This window comes from Xiphophorus couchianus, chromosome 18 (assembly GCF_001444195.1).
Source record: "Xiphophorus couchianus chromosome 18, X_couchianus-1.0, whole genome shotgun sequence".
NCBI lineage: Eukaryota > Metazoa > Chordata > Actinopteri > Cyprinodontiformes > Poeciliidae > Xiphophorus > Xiphophorus couchianus.
Window position 1 is genome coordinate 6,677,544 of NC_040245.1, and position 22,156 is coordinate 6,699,699.

Below are 22,156 nucleotides of genomic sequence, written 5' to 3' on the forward strand. Positions count from 1 at the left end.
TGTTTTTTTAAATTTTTTATTTCATCTCCTGTTACTATTTGTAGTAACTTTCAGGAAACAGGAAGTACAGAATGGGCTTTACCCAGACAATAATTTGCATACATTCTTTTGATATGGGTGACATTGTCTCTAACTGCATGTTTACAATGTGATCTAACTGTCAGTGAAGAGAGAGATTGTTTGATTTGTAGTCTGGTTTCACATTCACATTTTCTTTTAGAAGGGTTCAATCAGTTGGATGAAAAACTTTAACTTGAACCATTTTTGACACATTTATGCCCGAGTGATATTCTGAGAAACGTGCAGATACACCTTACTGCATCTGCAGAAAAAGAAAGAATGCGCAAGTGTACACATTTGAGAACTCTTAACTGAATACTCCAGCAAAATAAACTTTTTGTTAGAATCAACATTCTTTTTCTTCTGCAGAAAAAGAATGTTGATTCAGTGTCCACTCACTGTCTTTTGCATTGAGTGGACATGCAGACAATGGCTCTAAATGGATTTCTTTTGTTATTTTCTAAATTTCATTAAAACGTATATTCTCTATCAAATTAATGGACAAAATTTTACTTTTTGTATTATTTGCATCTGTGGATTATATTGACACGATTGAAATTTTAGTATAAATACAGTATATTTATTGAGACCCGGTTTGATTGGTAAATGAAAGGATGTTCTTTGAACAATAACAAAAATGCAGCAACAACTTGCAAATGATTCCTCATAACAAGCTGAACTAAGTGTTCAGTTTGCCCGTGGTGTTGTCATTTACGCAGGAAGTGGTTACAGTGATCTAACTTGTCACGTGTTGCAACAACCTGGCACATGCATACACTCTCACACTGTGGTGCAAGATTCTTTCTGGAACAGCAATATTTTGTATGTCTGACTTCAGACTTCCTGATATGTGCTGTGAAGTTTCTTGTCATCAACTAGCTTTGTAGTGCTTTAATTCCATCCTGGTTATAAAAATGTTGAAATATGGAGATTAGGTCATTAAACAGTGAGCTAGAATTCTTTGTACCTTTTCCACTGGAAAAGGTTGAAAATTCAGTATAAATACAGTATATTTATTGAGACCCGGTTTGATTGGTGTGATTGGTGTATATTTGGGTGTACCCACATTTGATAGTGCAGTTGCTTTATTCAAATGGCCACTCCCAAAACAATTGACGCATCTACTAACAGGAATCAGGAAATGCTTTTTCTATGCAGTTAAGAGTGAAAACCTAATACTATTCATATTTAATTCCATATGTTTATCACATAAGTTTTCATATTCTGCTCTATATTACATTTGAAGGGGAATATACATATTTTTAGGAACATAGTGAAAGCAACATAATAACCAAGACAAAAAATATTTTTTTTCTAAATAATGCACATAAAATCTTTAAAAAAATATAAAGCTACTCTACCATTAATCAGCATATCACATATCATTGCCAATAAGGAAGTTCATCCAACAGCTGCCTAACTGTAACTGACACACTGCCAACTCTTTAATCAAGTAGTCCAGTACAGTTTTTTGTGACTTGTACACAATATGTCAGGTTGGATGTATATTACTGGAAATATCTGTAATAGAAAAGAGATCAGAAAAGTTCTAAAAATAAGAAAACCGTGGCCTCCATATGTATTCAACTTGTGACACTCTGGAATCCAGTGCAGTCAAGTGGCCTAATTATTAAATAGTCTATCTAGTGTGTAATTTATTCTCAGTATAGCTCTACTGTGAAGGCCTCTGTGGTTTCTTAAGAGTACATTAATAAACAAACAGCACCATGAAGACTAAGAAACACATCAGATAGGTCAGTTTAAAATACTGCTTTAGATAGATCAGCTCTCATGGAGCCCTGTTCAATCTCTCCTCCAAAAATCTGAAAGGAAATATAGTACATCTACAAACCAATAAACCTATGTTAACTCTTAACATTTTGACCATCATAGCTGAGTGGCACAAAGAAAACCACTGTTAAAATGATGTCACTAAGGACAGTTTATTTGTAAAACAAAGTGCTGTGCTCTGGTTTGTTGAGGGATTTCATTTGAGCATTTTGACCTTACATGTAAAATTGCATAGGTGGCAGAAACTTCAAATCAATGTGAACACATCGCCAAAAGGAAAAAAATGGTACAGGACAGAGAATCTTATTAATGTTGATGGGAAAATGGACATTAATAAGGTTTTCTTTCAGTCCTGAAATCTTGTTGAAACCTGCTGATCTCACAGCAATATAACTCTTTTCAACAGACAGACCAAGCTACTGTACATTGAATATTAAAAGCATGTTTGGTCTAGAGCTGAGTCTCATTCAGAACATTTGGCAAGACAGGAAGACTGATGTTCACAGATATTCTGTGTCAATCACTGAATTTGAGTGATTTTTGACAGACAAATGGGCAGAAAATTTCAGTTTCTGGATACCTAAAGCTACTGCAGATGCATTCTAATAGACTTGAAACCGGAAGTTCAGCAAAAGGTTGTTCTGCTAAGTATAGAAAACCTAAACTAAAACCAAAACCAGAAGATGTAAAAGGTCATGGCTGTGAATACTTTTGAAAGGACCTGTATTTGTTAGTAATTAATTTAGAAATTATTTGTTACATTTTGAGAAAATTGCACATGAAGAAGTTAATGTCCTTGTTTATTTGTTATTGCCTTTAATTCAATGAAAATTTTTTTTTCTCATAAGTATGTCTTTGCAGATTAGTGTGTTCTGGGCAAAGGTAAAGCAGTGGCTCCTGGCTGGCATGCAATATGTTGACGGACAAATAAAAGATCTGCTCTTTTACCGAAATACTGTAAGTGTCAGTTCAAACTGTTTGTCTTATTTACATGGTATTTCCTTGATGATGCAGTATATTAATTAACCTTTTTGTAGTTGTGCTCTTGTAATGGGGAAATCTGAAAAGAACATTCAGGAGGACTTTCCAACCACAATCCTATACCCTGCGTGCAGAATATGGGTTGTTTCATTCTGGAAACAGATCTATAGATTGTGGTGTCACGCTCACTGAGGTTTTAGCTTGGAAGATTTTTTTTTAGTTAAGAGTACATTTATTCTTATTAAAAAGGAAATCACATCAGACAAGGATTTTAGAGGTTCAACTGTAGATGCAAGCTCATCTATTCTTCATAAAAAAATGTTCTTCCTCTCAAGCTCCTAAATATTCACTGCATTTCTCTATTATATTTTATCTTAGTATTCAGACTGTGACTCATTTCTATCGCCATTTGTTGTTTTTTTCTGAGAAACTCCAAAGAAGAGTCGCATTGCATGTAAAGGAAGATGGGTGATGCAGGTGTGTGGGCAGGTTTTCATTGCTGGAATAACCCAAACTTTGGTATTTTTGATAAGCACATACTTGTTAAAAAAGAATGAATAATTTCCAGAGACCTATGTTGGGTTTTTATAAGTAAATGTCACAACCACTTTCACTTTTAGAGAAGTTAAAGACAAAGATAATGTATGTCGGAATTCCAACTTATCAATGCCAATTTCTCATCTGTCTCATGCAAGCATAAAAAATTCTGTGGTGAAACAAAAAATTCACCGTAAAATCTCTCCAGTTGGTGTTGTTATTTAAGACCAAAAAATACCAAATATGTTTTTGGTCTTAAAATTAAAATGAAGTTTTCTCCTGTTTTTCTCTCTTGGAAGTAGTTTTATAAACTGTCCAGCTTAATTGGTGCAAGCTTTTTCTTGTTCTTGTCTTGAGAATTAACTGAAAGTTGTCTTCTTTAAAAGTGATCACCGAGTGCTCCATTTCTAAATTAGACAAGAGTTCTACTGTTTTCATTTTAACTACTCTATGTTTATCTTGTAAAAATATATCAGTACAAAGGTATCACAATATTATGTTGTTGCAGTAAAGAGCTTAAGCAGGCGTTTTTTTCTGTAACTTAAAGAAGTGCATTGATGTTTGATATTCCTGTACATATAGTAATGGTGAAAAGAGACTACAGATTTTTAGTATTTCGGACATAACACTTTGATCTGACTCCAGCATTTACAAAAAATAAGGCTAAACAATGTTTAAATTCTGCGCTAAAAATTATACTGCACAACTGAATTTTCAAACTTGGTATAAAACTTGGTATAAACAAAGTAGAGCTATCCAAACTCCTTGTTGCCCGGTGGTGAAGGGATGATGATCAGGGCTAGTTTTGCAGCCACAAGATCTGAGCATTTTAAAGCAAAATTCAGATTTGAATCTGTGGTTTAGACTCAAATTGTAGATACAAAAATAACAAACTTTTGAGTAAGACTTGTTCTTCTGGGGCTGAACAGCCTTTATCTAATCTAAATAGAGGTAAAAATATATTTCTAAGAACATATTATTTGCATGATATGATTAATGTCCTTGAACCTCCACAGTCCTCTTTAGCTACCTTAGGGTACACAATTAACCTGTTGATGTGGTAATATTAACAGGTTTTCTGTAATGTTTCTTATAAAAGTAGCTAACTGAGAAGGATGTGCACCTTTCCTGTTAAAGATGGCACTTCAATTTAGAAGACACAAGAAGACACTGACTGTTTCAAAATAAAAGCTCTTCCGGTTTGGATCATTCTGAAATTCGACATTAGCTTTTGAGAACCTATTCATACTTGGGTTCTTTGAGCTTGTATCTAAATTGTGTTATTATTGAAGTGAGTACTATACCTTGCTTATCTATTAATCAAAAACAATTAAGCCTTTACAATATATTACTGTGTTAAATTAGGCTTAAAGCTGCAATTCTGTGTTTTAGGTAAACTAGATACAATCTCATCCAGTTTCAGTTGTTAGAAAATTTACTCATATTTGAAAAAAAGAGACTTGGTCAAATTAAAGCCATTGAATTGACTAAGAACTCCTCTGTATGAGACCATTTGTCTAACTGCTGGACGTCGATCTAAACTGTGTCATCATTTGGACAATGATCAGAAACAAAGCAGCTGCAGAGGAATCAATGTGCTGTTGTGTCTCGGTTGAAGTCCAGGCCTCCATGATACACTTATGACATAACTGAGCATAAGCGAATGTTTAAGCTTCATTGATAATCACTGACTGATCAGCAATTCTGTTTTTTCTGATTTGTTCTGAGGAAGGTTGTGTTATCAGCAGAATCTACTGCAAGACAGCGATGTCTGCCAATAGCTGAATAACAGATTTTCTACCACACTGCAACAGGAAATGCTGCTCTAGAACCCGTGTTTATCTCTTCAGGGCTTCTGTTGTAAATTTGTTCTCAACACTCTAGTGTGACAAAGCATACAAATGTATGAAAAATTTTTACGTTTTCACACTGATTACCAATTGAATGTAGGTCTGGATTATGACAATTTGTCTTGCAACAAGTCAATGTGCAAGTTGCCATCTGAGTATTAGTGTTTTTGATTTGGTTGTTAGTGAGTGCAACTAGATGAATCTGGCTGTAGTGGAAAGTTGTTTTAGCGGTTGGTATGACGAGAAAAGTGTGATGGAGTGTAAATTTAGTAATTTACCACGATCATGTTCTCTAATAAATGCTCTTCTGTTGTGGCTTTAAGTTACAGTTGTGTCATCCCTTTGTATCATAGAGCGTTTCTGATAAAGAATTATTTAAAAAATGAAAACCATATTTCATTTTCTTGAAAGCTTACGATTTCTGTTAGTCTAGAAGTCGCATCATATCACTGGAAGTTTGTGGTCGCGATGTGGCAAAACATGTTCGCAAAGCAGTGGTGTTTGTGCATTACATTGCTGGTACTTTTACTTAAAAAAACAACAATGTGAACATTTCCTTTTCTGCTTTCACATCTAACATTGTTAACTTTTCTAATGTGTGCGTCATCAAATTGTGTGTAACTCTGCTGAGCCACTCAGGTTTTTTCCTGTTGCAGCTAATTTTTTCGCAGATTTGAACAGCGACTTGTCGCCCCTGAGGTCATCATGTTTGTAACCTCCGTCTGACCACAGTTGTGACGACTCCTCATGATCATCACACCGCCACATCTTGACTTGACTCTCAGCCTTGGGGCTTGTGTGGTGGAGGTGGGGCGGAGGAGGTTGTCTGACAGCTTCCTGCCATTGTGAGAGATTTAACAACCCAAAGATTTGACCCCCTTTGTTTTTGTTTAGAAACCACATAGCTGCATGTGAAGAGCTTATTTTTTATGTTCTGTGTTAAGAAGCAATAATATTTTCTGTAACATTTAAATTCTAGAATGTGTATGTGATCCTTTTGTTTGTGAAATGTTTGTTACCTTTTGGGTGTGTCCTTGTAGCGGCCATCTTGGAACCTACCAAAGAGGAGGCCCGCCTCAAACCCAGCTCTTTTATAGAAAGGCCCATGTTTGCCGGACTTTGATTGGCTGGGCAGTTAATTGAGAAGGTGGGGACAACAGTATATAAGAGGACTGTTGGCTGAGCCAAAAGAGGGAGAAAGCTTGAGAAGATGTCATTTTGTCTTGTCTGTGAGCCATGCTGTGCTGAAGGAGGCCTAATAAACCACCTTTGTTTATGCTACAGCCAACTTTGAGGAGTTTTTTCTTCCACACCACACCTCTCAGTGTAACATTCTGGATGGAAGTGTTTTGCATGTAAAAGACAATGGCACAGAACATTTCGCTGTAAGGCCTTCATGGTGTTTATTTTGCAGCAGATTGACAAAGAAGGGCTTTCGGGCCATAAAACACAACATGTCCGTTTGTGTCTTTGATACTCTGGGAGATTTTCCTTCATTTGTTTGACTGTTGTTGTTAACCATGAAGTCATGTTTGTATTAGACGTGATTCTCATCTCTAGAGTGGGCAAAATATTACTGTAACCAACAACACACAGTTGAAGTTATCCTAAAATTGCAACATTCCATTCAATTAGAGGAAATCTACAGTGCAGAAACACAAAATCTTACCAAGTATTTTTGATCTAGTTTCTAGTGCAAATATATTGGTATGCTTGAAACAAGAGAAAACTAACAAACAACTTTTCAGCAAGATATAGGAGCTTGTTTTGAGTCAACAATTTTTTAACATTGACAAAGAAGTGATAGCTATAAGTGCATTATCATCAATTATAATCTTTTGTTTCACTGGCAAACCATTAATGTTACTTTTTCACCAGTATTAAGGAATTATTTCTTGCTGAAATGTTACTTGTTATTTCTCTTATTTCAGGTAAACTAAGGTATTAGCACTAGAAACTACATCAAATATGCTTGGTAAGATTTTGTGATTTTGCAGTGCACATTCAGATTTCTAGTTTTCAGTCTCTATCTCAGAAAAGGGGGGAAATTGAGAATCTGAGAGTTCTTTCAGAATAACTCTCCTCTTTTAAGTGCTGCTTAATGAACAGCTGAGTCTTTACCAGCTGCCAAGAAGGCTTTCTACTAAAGGAAATCTTGAATGCAACATTTGAAATGTGTTTTAAAAAGCTGTGTGCAGGCACTACTACACTGAACAGAGAAGGCCTTCTGCTTCTCTTTCTGCCCCATTCCTAATGTTCCCACGAAAACAGAAAGCTGTTCTCCTTTGGCAGAGCTCCGGCCCACACAGGCCGTAAAAACGACCCCCATCAGACCTGCGGAGGCAGTCACCTCAGGCACTTCCAGTGTTGCCAGAGACCTTCTGACGCTTCATTGACCCTTCGTCCTTATCTGGGGTTTAACTGATTCTGTCAGCTTCTGTCATGCTGCACAGCCTACGCACTACGTATGTTGACATTACTGGAAGAAAGGACTCTGATATCATATGCAAAAGTAGATTTGCGTCAGAGTAGAAACACAGAGTCAGTAGGGCTCATAAAAACCTTTAACAACCTAAGAAATAAGCTATCTTTAAAGTTTTGATACTAGATCACTATCTAAATCTATGTATCCTGCATTTTGCAACATTCCAGGATGATTTGTCATATAACTGAAACAGGAAATACCAAAAATAAATTACATGTAGAACAGGAACAAGGGAAGAAGGCAGAACAGGACTGACGTGGAAAAAGTTGTTTATTACAACAAGGAACTGAACAGCAACAGTTAAACAAAAACAACCAGGAACTACATGGTGGCTGTGAAAAATGAACACACCTCTGTTAAAAATTCAGGTATGGGATGTAAAACCCCTCAAACGATCATCCTTCTACATCTTGACAATAGTTTACCGGTTCTACTTGGGAAAAAGCTTTGGAATCTACCAGACATCACTTGGTTCAAGTGACCTAAAAGATTTTCTACTAAATTTTGATATGGACTCCAACTAGGCCATTGCAAAATGATAAATTTGGTCTCATTAAGCCATTGTTGTATTGAGTTGGATAAATACTTTGACTCATTGTGATACAGAATAATTAAATACCTCCATATCTAAAACTTTCAAACAGAAACCAGCATGTTTGGATCAAAACTGACTGGTTTTTCATCCACATTGTTAAATACTAAAATTCTACATAAACAAGAGGAATCCCAAAGCATAATGCTACCACTGCCTTGTTTTATTGTGAGTATAGAGTTGTGGCGTGCTATTTGTTTACAAGGAATCCCGTTTGGGATTAGGGGTCAAAAGTTCAGGTTTGGTTTGATCGAACTATGACACATCATCCTAGGCATTTCTGGAAAATTTTCTACAGATTTGGATGTTTCTCTTGGAGGAAAAATGTTCCGTCTTTCATTCCCACTTCTTAGTCTATATGTATGGAAAATACTGAAGATTTTTGTTGCATTCTCACAAGCATTTTTTGTTTTTGAGCAGCTCCTCTGTTTTTGAGATCCTCTCTGACCAGTTTCAGCCTTTTCTCTCACCTTTTTTTTTAAGAAATGTTGATCACATCTAATATTTCAACAGTTGTTAATTTTTGGTGTGGGAATTTTTGTCAGTCACTGTGCATGACTCTCCAATCTCTAGGCAAAAATTAAGTGTAATAATTCAAGCTTTTCAAATAGACCTGAATAGGAAAAGCTTTGACCATTACATATTCATACAAGACTAGAAAACATACAACAAAAGCAACAAAACTACAATCTAAATGTATAAAAACAAGTATCAAAATTTCTGTAGCTGATGAAAAAATATAAATGCACAGTACTTAAACTTACTTTCAGGGAAGAATTTTTTTTACTTACAATGTAGATGGATGCACCTCTTGCTCAATGGGATTTGATCATGTTGTGATGATACTTTTCAATAAAATCTAACTCGGAGCAACATATTCTGCCCAAATCAGTCATTTGTAAAAGACTGGGGAGAAGAAACACACGTAAAATTAGGTTTGTACTGTACATGCCACAAACCATAAAGGGGAAACAACAAGCATGTGTTCAGATGAGACCAAAGTGCAAATTTTTGTCTTTCAATCAAAATCTTACTCTGCACAAAACCTATAAGACTACAAAAGACTTGAGACTTGAGCTTCCAGTAGGACAGTGACCCTAAATATACCACCAAATCATTTTATGACATTTTAAATCATTATTACTAAAATAACTGACAATATTTGAGTACTAAAGTCCTGACCCTCTTCATGCAGTGTGACTGAGGCGGAGCTGGGTCTCTTGAGGGGTAAAGAAGGTGGCAAAAGATGAGTGCATAAAGTATTGGAGCTGACTACAAATTTCATTTAAGAATATGCAGAAAACTAAGATGCATTTTCTTCACACTTTGAAGTGCTACTTTGTGTTCTGTCCCAGCTTATGGTTATGACATCACAACATGGTAAAAAGCTCAAGGGGTTTGAATGTTTAACCAAGGTACTGTCCATAAATGAGAAGCACTTCAGTAAATTCCCCCTGAGTGCAGTGTTGTTCTTTGCTTCTCATGACTGATTCTTTAACTGACAGACAAAGGGTGTAGGAGGAGCCGCATGGGAGGAGTGTGGGAGGGACTTAGAACAACTGCTTACTCTCTTCCACTAAAAAGTACAAAAACTGTCTGATACCGGCACAAAGGAGAAGTGGAAATCCTGAGTGAGATGAGAGAAAGCCTGTGACGCTCCTCAGAGGAAGAGCTCGAGACACAAGACTTATTAAGAGGAAGAAGAATAGGAAAGAGGGAACAGATCATCAAGTCAGAATAATAAAGACATTCGTCTTACTACAAATCCAGAGAGCAAGAAGATTCAGGCAAACTTCAGTTCTATTGCTGGAAGGAAAGATGTTGCTACATGGTCCGGACTCTGTGAGGCATGGACTACTTGTGACACTTTTGGTCCTTTGGAGGTGAAACAATCCAAAACACATCTCTGAGTTTGGACAAAGGGACAAAATCTATTCATGAGGACAGCCTTCTGAAAATTTTGAATGAGGATAATCCAACACCTTATGCCAATAATGGACCATACGAGTGAGAAGGATTTTTGTTTGACTCATTTAACTGAGTGAGTAAAAGGGAGTCTGTATCTGGTGGGCTGCAGCCTGGTGAAGGGAGCCCAAGCAGGGGGAGGGGAAGAATCACCAGCCTGGATCTCTGTCCTCTGGGAGGAATCTTTTCAGTGTTCATCAGTCTCCAAAAGTAAGTACACCAAGAGAGGAAAGATAATCAAATCTACAATTCCCCAACCAGAAGAACTATCACTGCTGATGGCTTGACGGTGCCTTGTTGTTTTCGACTGCTCTGGTTTTTGCTTCTCACTCATGGACAGTTACTTTGTCTCATAATGAATAACACTACAAGCCTGCTGGACAATTCAAACTGCAGCAAGAATGACATGTTCAAATATCCCCTGTACAGCACAGTCTTCAGCATCGTGTTTGTGGTCGGGCTCATCACCAATGTGGTGGCCCTGTACATATTCACATGCTCTCTGAAAATGAGGAACGAGACCACCACATACATGATGAACCTGGTGGTGTCCGACTTGCTGTTTGTCTTCACACTGCCTCTGAGGGTCTTCTACTTCATCAACAAGAACTGGCCCTTCGGGGGGATTTTCTGCCAGATCTCAGTCTCGCTCTTCTACACCAACATGTACGGCAGCATGCTCTTTCTCACGTGCATCAGCGTGGACCGCTTCCTGGCCATTGTGCACCCCTTTCGCTCGAGGATGCTCAGGACCAAACGCAACGCCAAGATAGTGTGCGCTGCCGTGTGGGTACTGGTACTTTCGGGGAGCCTCCCCACTGGGTTTCTGCTAAATAGTACCACACCGGACACTCATGGGAACACTTTCTGCTTTGAGAACTTTTCATCCAATACATGGAAATCCCACCTGTCTAAAGTGGTGATCTTCATAGAGACAGTTGGTTTCCTCATTCCTCTTCTACTCAACGTTTGTTGCTCCATCATGGTGTTACAGACGCTGCGGCGCCCACAGACCGTCAGTCGTGGGGGAAAGGTGAACAAAACCAAGATCCTGCGGATGATAATCGTGCACTTGTGCATTTTTTGCTTTTGCTTCATCCCCTATAACGTCAACTTGGTGTTTTATGCTCTGGTCCGCACCAAAACCATAAAGGGATGCTTTACTGAGTCGGTGGTTCGAACAATCTATCCGATAGCTCTTTGCATCGCTGTGTCCAACTGTTGCTTCGATCCTATTGTGTACTACTTCACCTCAGAGACAATCCAGAACTCCTTCAAGAGGAAGTCTCAGGCCACCCGTTCGTTTGACGTCAAGTTCTCCGAGGCCATGCAGTCTGAGAGCAGCCCCAGTTTTCAATGGAGCCTAAAGAATCTGAAAGCTAAGGTCTTCCACAGCGAGTCTTCTGTATGAAAATTCTCAATTACTTTTCTTAGGAGAGTTTTTCCTATTTTGGACTCATCTCAGGGCAAATTCTTTAAACTATGGATTTAACAACCTCTGCTTTGCAGTATTACCACTTGACCCTGCTCTCACATGTGAGGATTTGTTACGACTACTTACACATTTCTGTTTCCTGTGGATTATACTGTAATTGTGTTTAACACAGTTACTCAGCCCACGATGCATTTGGGGAATATCATCACCGAACTGCAACACAGTTTTGATATTAACATATTAATGTACCTGTATAGCTGTATATATGTATGATATATTGTGGTGCTAACTTTAGAATGTTATCTGTTAAGTTAACAAAGAGCTAAGCTATATGTACAGGGCTTTTTGTATGTTTGGTATTAAAAGTCATTCTGTAATTCACTTTTGTGAATTTGTAATTTTTTGTAAATGTGAATTACAGAATGGAAAGGCAGCCTTGATGTTGTTCCGGGAACATTTCATTGTAGTCTTATGAATGCACTGACAGACTTCCTCATACTGCACTCACTCTATTGTCATGAATAAAAGCCATGTGCTGCCTCATGCAAAAAACAAAACAAAACTGCATTTTGAAACTTTTTCTTTTAAATTTGAAAAAAGAGTTTTACTGTCATTTATCGCACTGTCATACACCTTTAAACAGGAACTTTTAGAATTATAACTTGGTCACATTTTTTGAAATACTGGTCCCACTGTAATACTGTTTCTAATTTTTAACTAATTAGTGGGAAGCTTGCAGTACTTTAAGCCAATAAAAGAGTGAGCTTGCATAACTTAACACCAAATGCCCAAATTCTGAGACATCTAAATCTTTAACTAAGTTGTTTTTTTTATTGCTCTTTAATTAAATCATATCTTTATTTTATGTCTTTTTGTGGAAGACCTAAATATTAAAGTGCATTCTCAATCCATTTAAACTGCATTTTATAAATGAAACACAACAAAAATTATGTGCATAGTTTGTGATACAATTCATTGGTCAGAACATACTTTGTTTTTAGTATATTTCTGCTATGTACTGCAGTCTGAAGGTGTATAAACTATATTGTTTTGGTAAAGAAAATACTAAGAGTGTATGACCACAATGTATCAATTGCGACATAAGGAGATTGAGAAATTCAAGTGGTACTTAAAATAATAGTAGGTAAGCATTCAAGTTACAATTTATTTCAAACTGCTCAATTTGAAATGATCACAATAAAATAAAACATAAAAAGGGATTCATTTAAAAAAAAAGAAGCCTTGAACATCATACATCAAATACTTACTGAAAATTATTCAATGGTAATAAACACTGGTGTGAGAATGTATGTGTAATTTACTCTGCATTCATCAAAAATATTTACGGTGTTTTTAAGGAGAATTCTTATAACTAAAAGAAATAAATATAAGATTTTTAATTATTTTCTCTTAATATGCGCCACAGAGTTAAGAGCTAAGAATCTCTTTTCTTTGTCCTGCATGATGTAAAAAAGTGAAACCTATGAGTTCTCTTGAAACCTATGAAGTCCCTTGGAGAAGTGACTTCTCCAAGGGACTTCTGTATGGCTAACTAGAACAAGAGATGCATACATAATTGTTGCTCACTGACATTTACATTTTTTTTTAGGTCATCGACACGTGAATTCACGTCTGTGGTGCTGAGACCACATCCTCTTAGTAAAAACATTTAAGCACAGTGGGTTGATGAGAGAAAGGATTGAAGCACTGTGGCATCTGTTCCTTTTAAACCTACACTGGAGTTTCATTTTATCTCCTGTAACACTTTGTCTTCCCTTCCCTCACAAGGACATAGTTTTTGTTTTTGGGTAACGAGTCTGTAGGCTTCCACCAAACTGGTTCAATTTGTACAGGCCAACAATCAATCAGGAAGACTTTGACTTTCAAAAGGGGATAAAATAGAGGTGTAATAATTAAAAAAAATATGTTCAACTATAGAGAAATTGCTGAAATAAGAAGAAATACACTGTTTTCTATGTTTTTGTTAAATATTGGTTGAGCAAAAACTTTTGGTTGAGCTTTTTAACAATACGGGTAAAAGTTTATATAATAGAAACTGATTGCATTTAGACTGAACCAGTTAGACACCCCAAGCATAAACCATGTAGGATACAGGATTTTTCATGCAGGAAGTATACATCATAAAAACTTTACATTATAGTTAGGTCTGCTAAAAATGGTTACTACTGTAAACAATGAACTAAGCATAATTTTATGTATTTAGACCCATAAAATAAACCTATATTTTCTGTAGGACATGTACTGTTATCAGTTAAAATTTATTTGATCAGACATTTAGTTTTTAAAAATAATCTTTTTTTTTTTTTTTTACATTTTATTTCTTGTAAGCATTTCAAAAGAAGAAGTTTGAATTATTTGACAAAGAAGTACTTTGTTAAAGAGGTGAAGGTCTCAGACCTATATTTACAAAAAAAAAAAAAAAAACACTATATGCTTGGCTTGATAGGATTTTACTGATATTATTTCAAGTTTATAAAGAACAATTATAAAAGGTAAATTTAAGATTATTATTACTATATATTTCTGATTTAAAAGTATGGTCAAATGCAATAGATGTCATGATAAAGTTCTCATGCAGTTTAATAGCTACTGTATGTCAACAGCCATGATTGAAGTATGAAAACAAATTCTCCTCTAGATCTCAGTTTTCTGATGCAATTTAGGATTTTTTTGCACTTCCATGCAAAGTCTGGCTTTCTGTGCAGTTGCTTATACATATTTTTACAGAAGAGCTGACTTGACTGTAAAAACTTGTCCATAAACAGAAATGAGGAACTGAGTATCATTCAGTGACAAAAGTTACACATTTGCTGTTGCATGCTTGAGTGCTATGAAATGTTTTGGACTTTAGTTCATTGACACGTTGTGCTGAAAGCAAACGCTTTCAGCACAACCCTTTGCACGCTTTAGGGATGACAGTCATTCACAGGCCACATGTGACTCAAACCCACTGTTGTGCATAAAAATAAGCCAATAATAACCATATTTACCTCACATAGAAAAATATGGTTATGTTTGGGTTCAGTACTGTGAACCCAAAAAGACAGATACTGATGTGATTTATTTTAAGACTAAAAGAAAAAAAATAACTGCAAGTCACGAAGAACCACTGAAGCAGAGCATGCGAGTGGAAATCTCGAACTAAAATCTTGCAGAATTAGTTCCCGTTATCACAGGAAACAATGTGCTGTGAAGTCAAAGCACCAGGAAACTGCTAACAGAACCACATGCTGCTAAAACCTTATTGACAATTCTTAAAGGCCAGCCAGCGACACTGTATTTATACCTGGACCAAAATTCAACACAGTCAAGGACACTGTTCTGAAAACAAACAGCTTACTGGCTAAGAGCTAACATCATCCCTGGTAAGGGCCAAACGTCTGGTTCTGTGTTTACAGTATACAATCTGATCACCAGGCAGGTGTTAATGACTGTTAACCTCGCTGCAGAGAATAAAGGCAGGAACAAGAGCGGATAAACAAAGGAAATCACAACTCCAAACCACTTTAGATAAATGATATAAACCTTTTCACTCACTCAGCACCAAGAGAGACGATACAAAGTGATATCCGTCTTAATAGTTCAGATTTACTGATTTGGTGAGGCAAACATTGAGGTACTGTTCATGTTAGAGGCAGAGACCTGCATGTTCTGTGCATTCACAGCTGGTATGTTATCAATTTGACTTTTCCTTCCCAACAGGCTGCAGGATGAGAAAACACAGGCGAGGTGCAGGTTGTTGTCATATATACATTCTGTTCTTTATTCTGTTGGGCGTGTGGACCAGCAGCTTTGAATGATAAATCTCAGTGGATTTGATCTACATTACATATACAATATGCGTATTCAATTTTCTTGACATTTCAATTGTCTAGAAAGGTGAAAGTAGCTTTAATATGAGTAATTATATCTTGAATAGAAATTCACTAATCAGATTCTACAAACAATTTAGTGTCAGACAGACCAATATATATTTTAAGTTATTCCATTTTACTTTGTGATAAAGCAGACTATTATTAGGAAATTAAAACTTAAAACTTTGGCAAGTCTGGTTAATTCAAGTTTACAGTCTTTTATACAGCCCTAAAAAAATAGTCTTTGTTTGGCTGATCAACTATTAATATAATACCAGAAGCAACGTCACACTGTGTGTATGCGAGAACAGTCAGCGTTACACAGCTTTGCATTGGAAAAGAGCACTACTATTATACCAGAGCAAACAAAACAGGTTAGAGTCGACATTGCAAACTGTCTTCAGCTTCTTAGAGCAATGTGATTAATAAGCACAATTAGCACAGAGTTGTTAAAGCAACCTCTTATCACTAACTTGGGATATTTTCACTGGTAGTAAAATGATTGGATTGGATTTTGAGTTTCTGGTCACCCAGTCACCAAGCAGTGCTGGTCTAAAGCAGAATCTACTGATTTATCTTTTTAGTTCTTTAAACTATATTTCCCGCAACACAAGATCACTAATCTAATGTGTATGCCGTCAGCGGTGGCATCACAGCACCATGTCATTCTTGAAGACCCTAAAGTGTTCTTGATCAAGACTGCTTGATCAAGCTTTTGGGTCCACATCACCTTGTGATAAATCCGACATGTTTCTCCTCTGATCCTCCTGATGAGCTCTTTGAAGCACTGTCAGACTATATCAGCAGTGATTTCTGCTGGAAATCTGACACCAGGAAAGGCAGTTTGGGTTGGGTCAGTTGTGAGGTCGGTGGAGAGGTTATTGTCCTCAGACTCAATCCACAGCTTAGGCCACATGACAGGGGGGAGCACAATTTTGCCCAGTGGATTTGGGGGAAGGGGCCCACTGCATTAGATGATCAGCTATTTTCCTTTCCACACACGGAAAATTAGGCAGGAAATGGCTGTTATTACCCTGACATGGCTAGTGCCTATTTGGATATCTGCACTGTTTTCTTGTAATTACAATAAACATGCCATATACTTCTGTTCCATCATTTTCGTAGAAAGCATCGGCTTTTATAGCAGTTAGTCACATTCTGTTGCATTGTTGGGATGGTGGGGGGCCTATTATTCAATACAAGGCTCGTTTTCCTGGCAAAGATAATGCAGTAAAACCAAAAAACCTGCCTTCAGCTATCAGGATGTGGTTAATAAGCAGAAAAGGGAAATCTTGCTGTGTTGACACAACAACATCCTGGCTCAATGTAAAACCAGATGCAGCGACCATTAACAAGCTGCAGGATAGAATGAGACGAGATAGTGTTGCCAAATAACGAAGCAGCACAGTCGCATGTAATCAGTTTAATTCCCCATCGTCTCCACCATAAACATCTCTTCTCAATCCTCTGGAGCAGTTATGTGACCAGTTTAGCTCTTTGTTGCTCAAAAGGAATGAAACAGAAACTGTGTCTGGCATGTTTATAAAACACTCCCTAATTTGGGAGAACATGGTGTTTATGAAAATACATGTATTTTGTCCAAAAGTTTCAGTAGATTTATTTGAGAAACCCCACACGTAGCTCAGCATGACACCCAGGAAGTTTAATTGGACAGCAGCCATTAGCACAATGCCTCAATGTTTTTGTCTTAATTAACCTGATGAGTCTTCACCTTCAGCCAAGAATCCAGTCTGCTGAGACCTGCTTGTGTCTTAGCACATGAGTCAGGAAGTTCCTGCTTCATATAACTGACAGAAGATGATTTACAAAGGGGCTTTCTCCATTTGAGCAACTGAGTGTTTTGGTTTGAAACACAAGAGGGAAAATATTGTGATTGCTTCACTTTCAGATGGTGTGTATTGAGACAGTGGGGATGACAGCATTACTAAAGCAGCCCCAGTTACGCATTAAACTCAAAAGCTGCAAGTCCCAACATGACAGGGTACATTAGTGGGAATGGGAAGAAGCAGTACTCACACAGTGATCTGTGAAACTATCTAGACATTTGAAAATTACCACATTCTGACACACTGTGGCACACAGCATTTTCATAGTTGGCACAGCCAGATTAGATTATATAAACGTTTAGGATTGTCTCTGCACTCTAAATATTGCTGAATGATTTTTTCACTTCCACAATGCTCTCTTAATGGTGTTAGAAACAAGTTTGTTGACTAAAAGGGGGGAGGAGATATGATGTAAAATTGACTTTTTTGAGGTTTATTGATATTATGATATCAATAAATTGAAGTCAATAAAGCTGATAAATATTTATAGTGCTGCACACACATATACAAGCCCACACACACACAAAAAATACCCCCTTTGGGTTGTATCTTTATTTTTCACATGTCTTGTTTTGGCATTTAATGCAGGGCATATGAAATGCAACGCCTGTTTGACTTCATGAAATTCAGACTGCATTTTGCATAAATACGCATGCCAAATTAGTGAAATTGCACCATTCTGTCTGGTGAAATTGCCCCAGAGGATCTAAAAGGAAGTTGTCTACAACCGAACATATCCCCAAAGACCACAGTTGGCCTCAGAACCTCAGACCACCAACCAGAAACTCATCATCCTGCTGAAGCAACACCAAACCAAGGGGGATGGCCACTCCCACACCCAAAATCACCACCACATCACCAAACCTGTGCGTGCGTAGGACATGCCACACCCATTGTCTGAAGCTGTGCCAGAAACAAGAGTACTGCATCAGGCTTACACAGCAGTAAAGCATCAAAAAAGAAAGAAAAGGAAGCCCCAAGAGACTAAAAAACGTCTTTAAGGGTGCCTTTAATGGCCAAGTACAGAGAAAATTGCAGTGGACCTAATGCCAACCCCTGTGGGAACCTGCTGGGCTAGAGGTTGTTCTTTTCAACGCCTTTAGCTTTCACTTTAGAAGTGATCTTAAATGAAGAAACTGCTGCATTAGTATAATATCACAAACTACTGTTTTTTTTTATACCGTCAATATACTGCCTCTGTGTAACACACTGTATAATAGTACATCTAATCTTTTTCTCTCGGCAACGACTGTTTGAGTCTGACTCAGTATGGTTTCACAGAGGCTTTTAAAGAAGCATAAAAAAATAGAACTGGGTGTGTTCAGCTTGATGATACAAGTTAGGCTTTTTGATGTTGTGAACTCCTCCTTCAGAGGGTTTAGAGTGAGGCTGAGCATTTTGAAGACACTAATCCTTTCCAGTAGCTTAATCAGACAGAACAGACCAGAAGTGAAACTGACATTTCACGAAAAATGAGAGGTTTGTAGTTCCGCAGTATCTTAGCACCCCTAGAAAATAGCCACATTAAAATCCCATTTAGTTCTCATTTTTAATTCTTCTAAAAAAGAGATAACACTGTAAAATTAAACTGTAAACTTTTTATGTTGGCTTTTTAAAATTGGCACATTCATAGCTAAATATATAACTTATTTCAGTGTAAGGTGAAAGTTTCGAGACTGAGAAATTTAGGTTTTCCCTAACTTTGCAGGTTGAGTTTTTATGGTACCAATTTGCATTGAAAACTATCATTACCATACAAAAAAGTATTTTTGCATTATTTTAGCCCCATCAGACAATAAGGATGTTTAACTGCTGTAGACAAAGTATAGTAAGTGTCAGTATTGTCTGATTGAGATGATTCGATGAAGATGATTGCCACCAGTGCAGAAGAAGCCACTTATCTGTAAGAAAAGCATTTCTTACAGAAGTCCTCTGGAGTGCAGAGGACTGGGATTCAGGTATTTTCTCCAGTTAAGCTCTTTCAAACTGTTTGGAACATCTGGGAAAAATAAAAAAGCTCAACACTACCATGAGTCATGCCAGCATTTAAAAAATGATGTGTAGTGTGTATGTGTTGTGAATAAAATAATTGATAATTCCCAGAAATCCAGTGGTTTGATGATAGACTATGTTTTTTCTAGCATAATGAAGCATCCAATCATAATACAAAGGTATCTCAGGGACAAAAAGATTGAAGGTTTGTCTGAGAATCCTGGAAAATCTAAAAATCTTAATTCCAACAATGGTCAATCCTCAAACTCAGGCAAACTCCAAACATTGATGAATTAAGAATGAGTCAACACTGATCAGGATTTCATCTTGTATGTCAGGTCAAATTTCAGACATCTTGATTTCTTTTTTCTCTTTTGACACTTTTGAAAATTAAGTCTTTGCATAAACTTTATTTATTTCTTAATTAAGAAAGTTCGAGCCTGTCTATACTTCACCTCAGTATACCGTAGGAATATCTGCAAAGAAGAACCAATAATGCAGAAACAGTAAAGTTTGTTTTGAAACCTCTGGTCAGGACTATATAATTAAAGCTTCTGTTCAACCTTCTTGTTTTAGAGCAGTTTCTCCTAGAGACCATTATAATCCAACAGCACACACTTTAGAAAATACCAAAGACACCCTCCACAGCACAGCCATAAAAGCCTTTGGGTCAGCCTGTCCTCCATTAGGAATGTCCACAGAGTCTCGTAAGAGCTCTCAACACTTTCCCTCTCTTCCCCAGCAGAATCAAGCCTCCTACATGGTGCCACAAAAATAGTTGATAACACTTCCTCAACTATTTTTGAAAATGTCAGCCGACATTTTCCAGAGAATCTAATTTTTTTTTAAGAGATATGATCATGTCATTTAGCACTGTAAGTTCCTGTTGAAGAGGGGAAAGGGTACCCAATAAATGATTGCCTCAAGTCTCCATGTCCTTTTGAACCAGGATCCTGGAAAGGCAACCCCTTAACATTTTGGCCTCGAGGTGGGAAGGACACAGCTCATCGATAGCCCTGAGGTTATCAGCACCGCTCCAAAACAAACCCCACAATTAGCCCCCATGGAACAGACAGATAAAGCCAAAAGAATTCAAGCAGAGCCAGAGCCTGAAATCAGAGTGTCACAAAAATACATAATGGACATCCTGTACGGGTGTTTTACAAGAATATCACATTAGGGGAGAGGTTTTGAACCTCCTGCCTAGTTTATAAAGTTGCTCTTGAGAACTTTATGTTTCAGAGACAGGGGTCTGTTTTATATCCAGCTGTCCACAGTGCAAATATGAAAAATATGTGATTAAAAGTGTGCCAAAACAAAGTAGATAACATTTTTCTTCAGTTCTTGTCTGCTCTTTCGAGCACACTCTGCCTTGAAAAGATGTTCATACTGCCTTATGTTTAAGCTTGTTTTTTAATATCAAAATCACAAACACCATTTTTGATAGGGATTGTAGGTGAGGCTAACACAAAGTAGAGGATAATTGTGAAGAAAAACAAATATATCATTTTATTTGCCTCTTTTATTCTGATACCCTGTGGAGAATTTATCCATTCTGGATGCTAAGTTCTTGATGTATCAGGTCGAAGAAGAGTCAGTGAGTTGAATTCATAAATTCTATTTATTAATACCAAAATACAGTTGGTCCATTCCTCTTGCTACCTTTAGGAGTTAGCAGGACAAAATGGCAACAAGCAGGAGTTGGTAACTTCCTTTGTTAGCCTCTGTCTCAGCTACCCCCTAAAGATGGCGTTCCTAGTGTGTCATATCCTCTACCCTTAGCTTACGAGGCTTTTCCTAATATGTCATTTCCTTTAGCATTAGCTTTGCAACTAGCTAAATAGATAATAGGAAAACACAGGATTACTTATTTTCAACAACCCCCCAAGTAAAATACTGTAAAATGTTGCACATTTAGCGACTTAAGTTTCCCGTCTTTCTTTTTTCGCATAACAATTTAAGTTTAGTCAAACTGGATGGGGAAAACAATTTTAACAGGAAGTTTCTAGAACTAATACTAAAATCTAGTTTGGGCTTTGACCAGGCCATTCTAACAAATGGATATATTTGGAGCTACATGTTTAAGAGTTTTTGATTATTTAAATATTCAATTTGTCACTATTAATCTGATTAATAATTTCAGCCAATACATTTTGTAAAAAAAATTTTTTAAAGCTTTTTTAAAAGCATTATAATTTTCCTTCCACATCAAAATTATGCACCATTTTGTTTTGGTCCAACACACACTCAATCAGCTTTGTAGTTATACCATGGCTGAATGAGAAAGGATCATAAGGTGCTGAATTTGCTTCTAGACTATAAGTTATAATAATATCACCTTTGTGTGAGGAAGAATCGAGAGCAGTGTTATACTGCTGCCTAAAATTTGTTTTTACTTGTCTTGGCACCAGTTAAACAGCACTACAGTGAAATGAGCAGAGGAAGAGGCAGGACTAATGCATTTGTTTACTACTGACCACACACTGATCCTTGCTTTTTGTCTGGTTTAATGCAGCAGCCTGGCTTGTATCAGCAGTTATGTTGTCACAACACACTGACTCAATTAGATTAATTTTGTGGTGCCTTGGCGGTTAGCTGTGGGTCTGGAAGGAAAACTAAATTAGGAGCCGCATTACTCACTGGAATTTAAATAACTCTATTCTGGACAATTGTTTCTTCCTGAAAACAAAACAAAAATAAAATAAAATTAAAGCTGAGAGCAGCCTCGTGCGGCCCTCGCAGCTCA

At 37.0% G+C, this 22,156-nt stretch overlaps 1 protein-coding gene across 1 annotated transcript; it reads left to right on the forward strand.

Annotated features, from left to right (window-relative positions):
* The first annotated feature begins 9,879 nt into the window (after window positions 1-9,879).
* LOC114133294 (lysophosphatidic acid receptor 6-like) lies at window positions 9,880-12,258 on the forward strand. Its single transcript, XM_027999083.1, has one exon. The coding sequence runs from the start codon at window positions 10,617-10,619 to the stop codon at window positions 11,670-11,672; it is 1,056 nt and encodes a 351-aa protein (XP_027854884.1). The 5' UTR covers window positions 9,880-10,616; the 3' UTR covers window positions 11,673-12,258.
* Window positions 12,259-22,156: the final 9,898 nt, after the last annotated feature.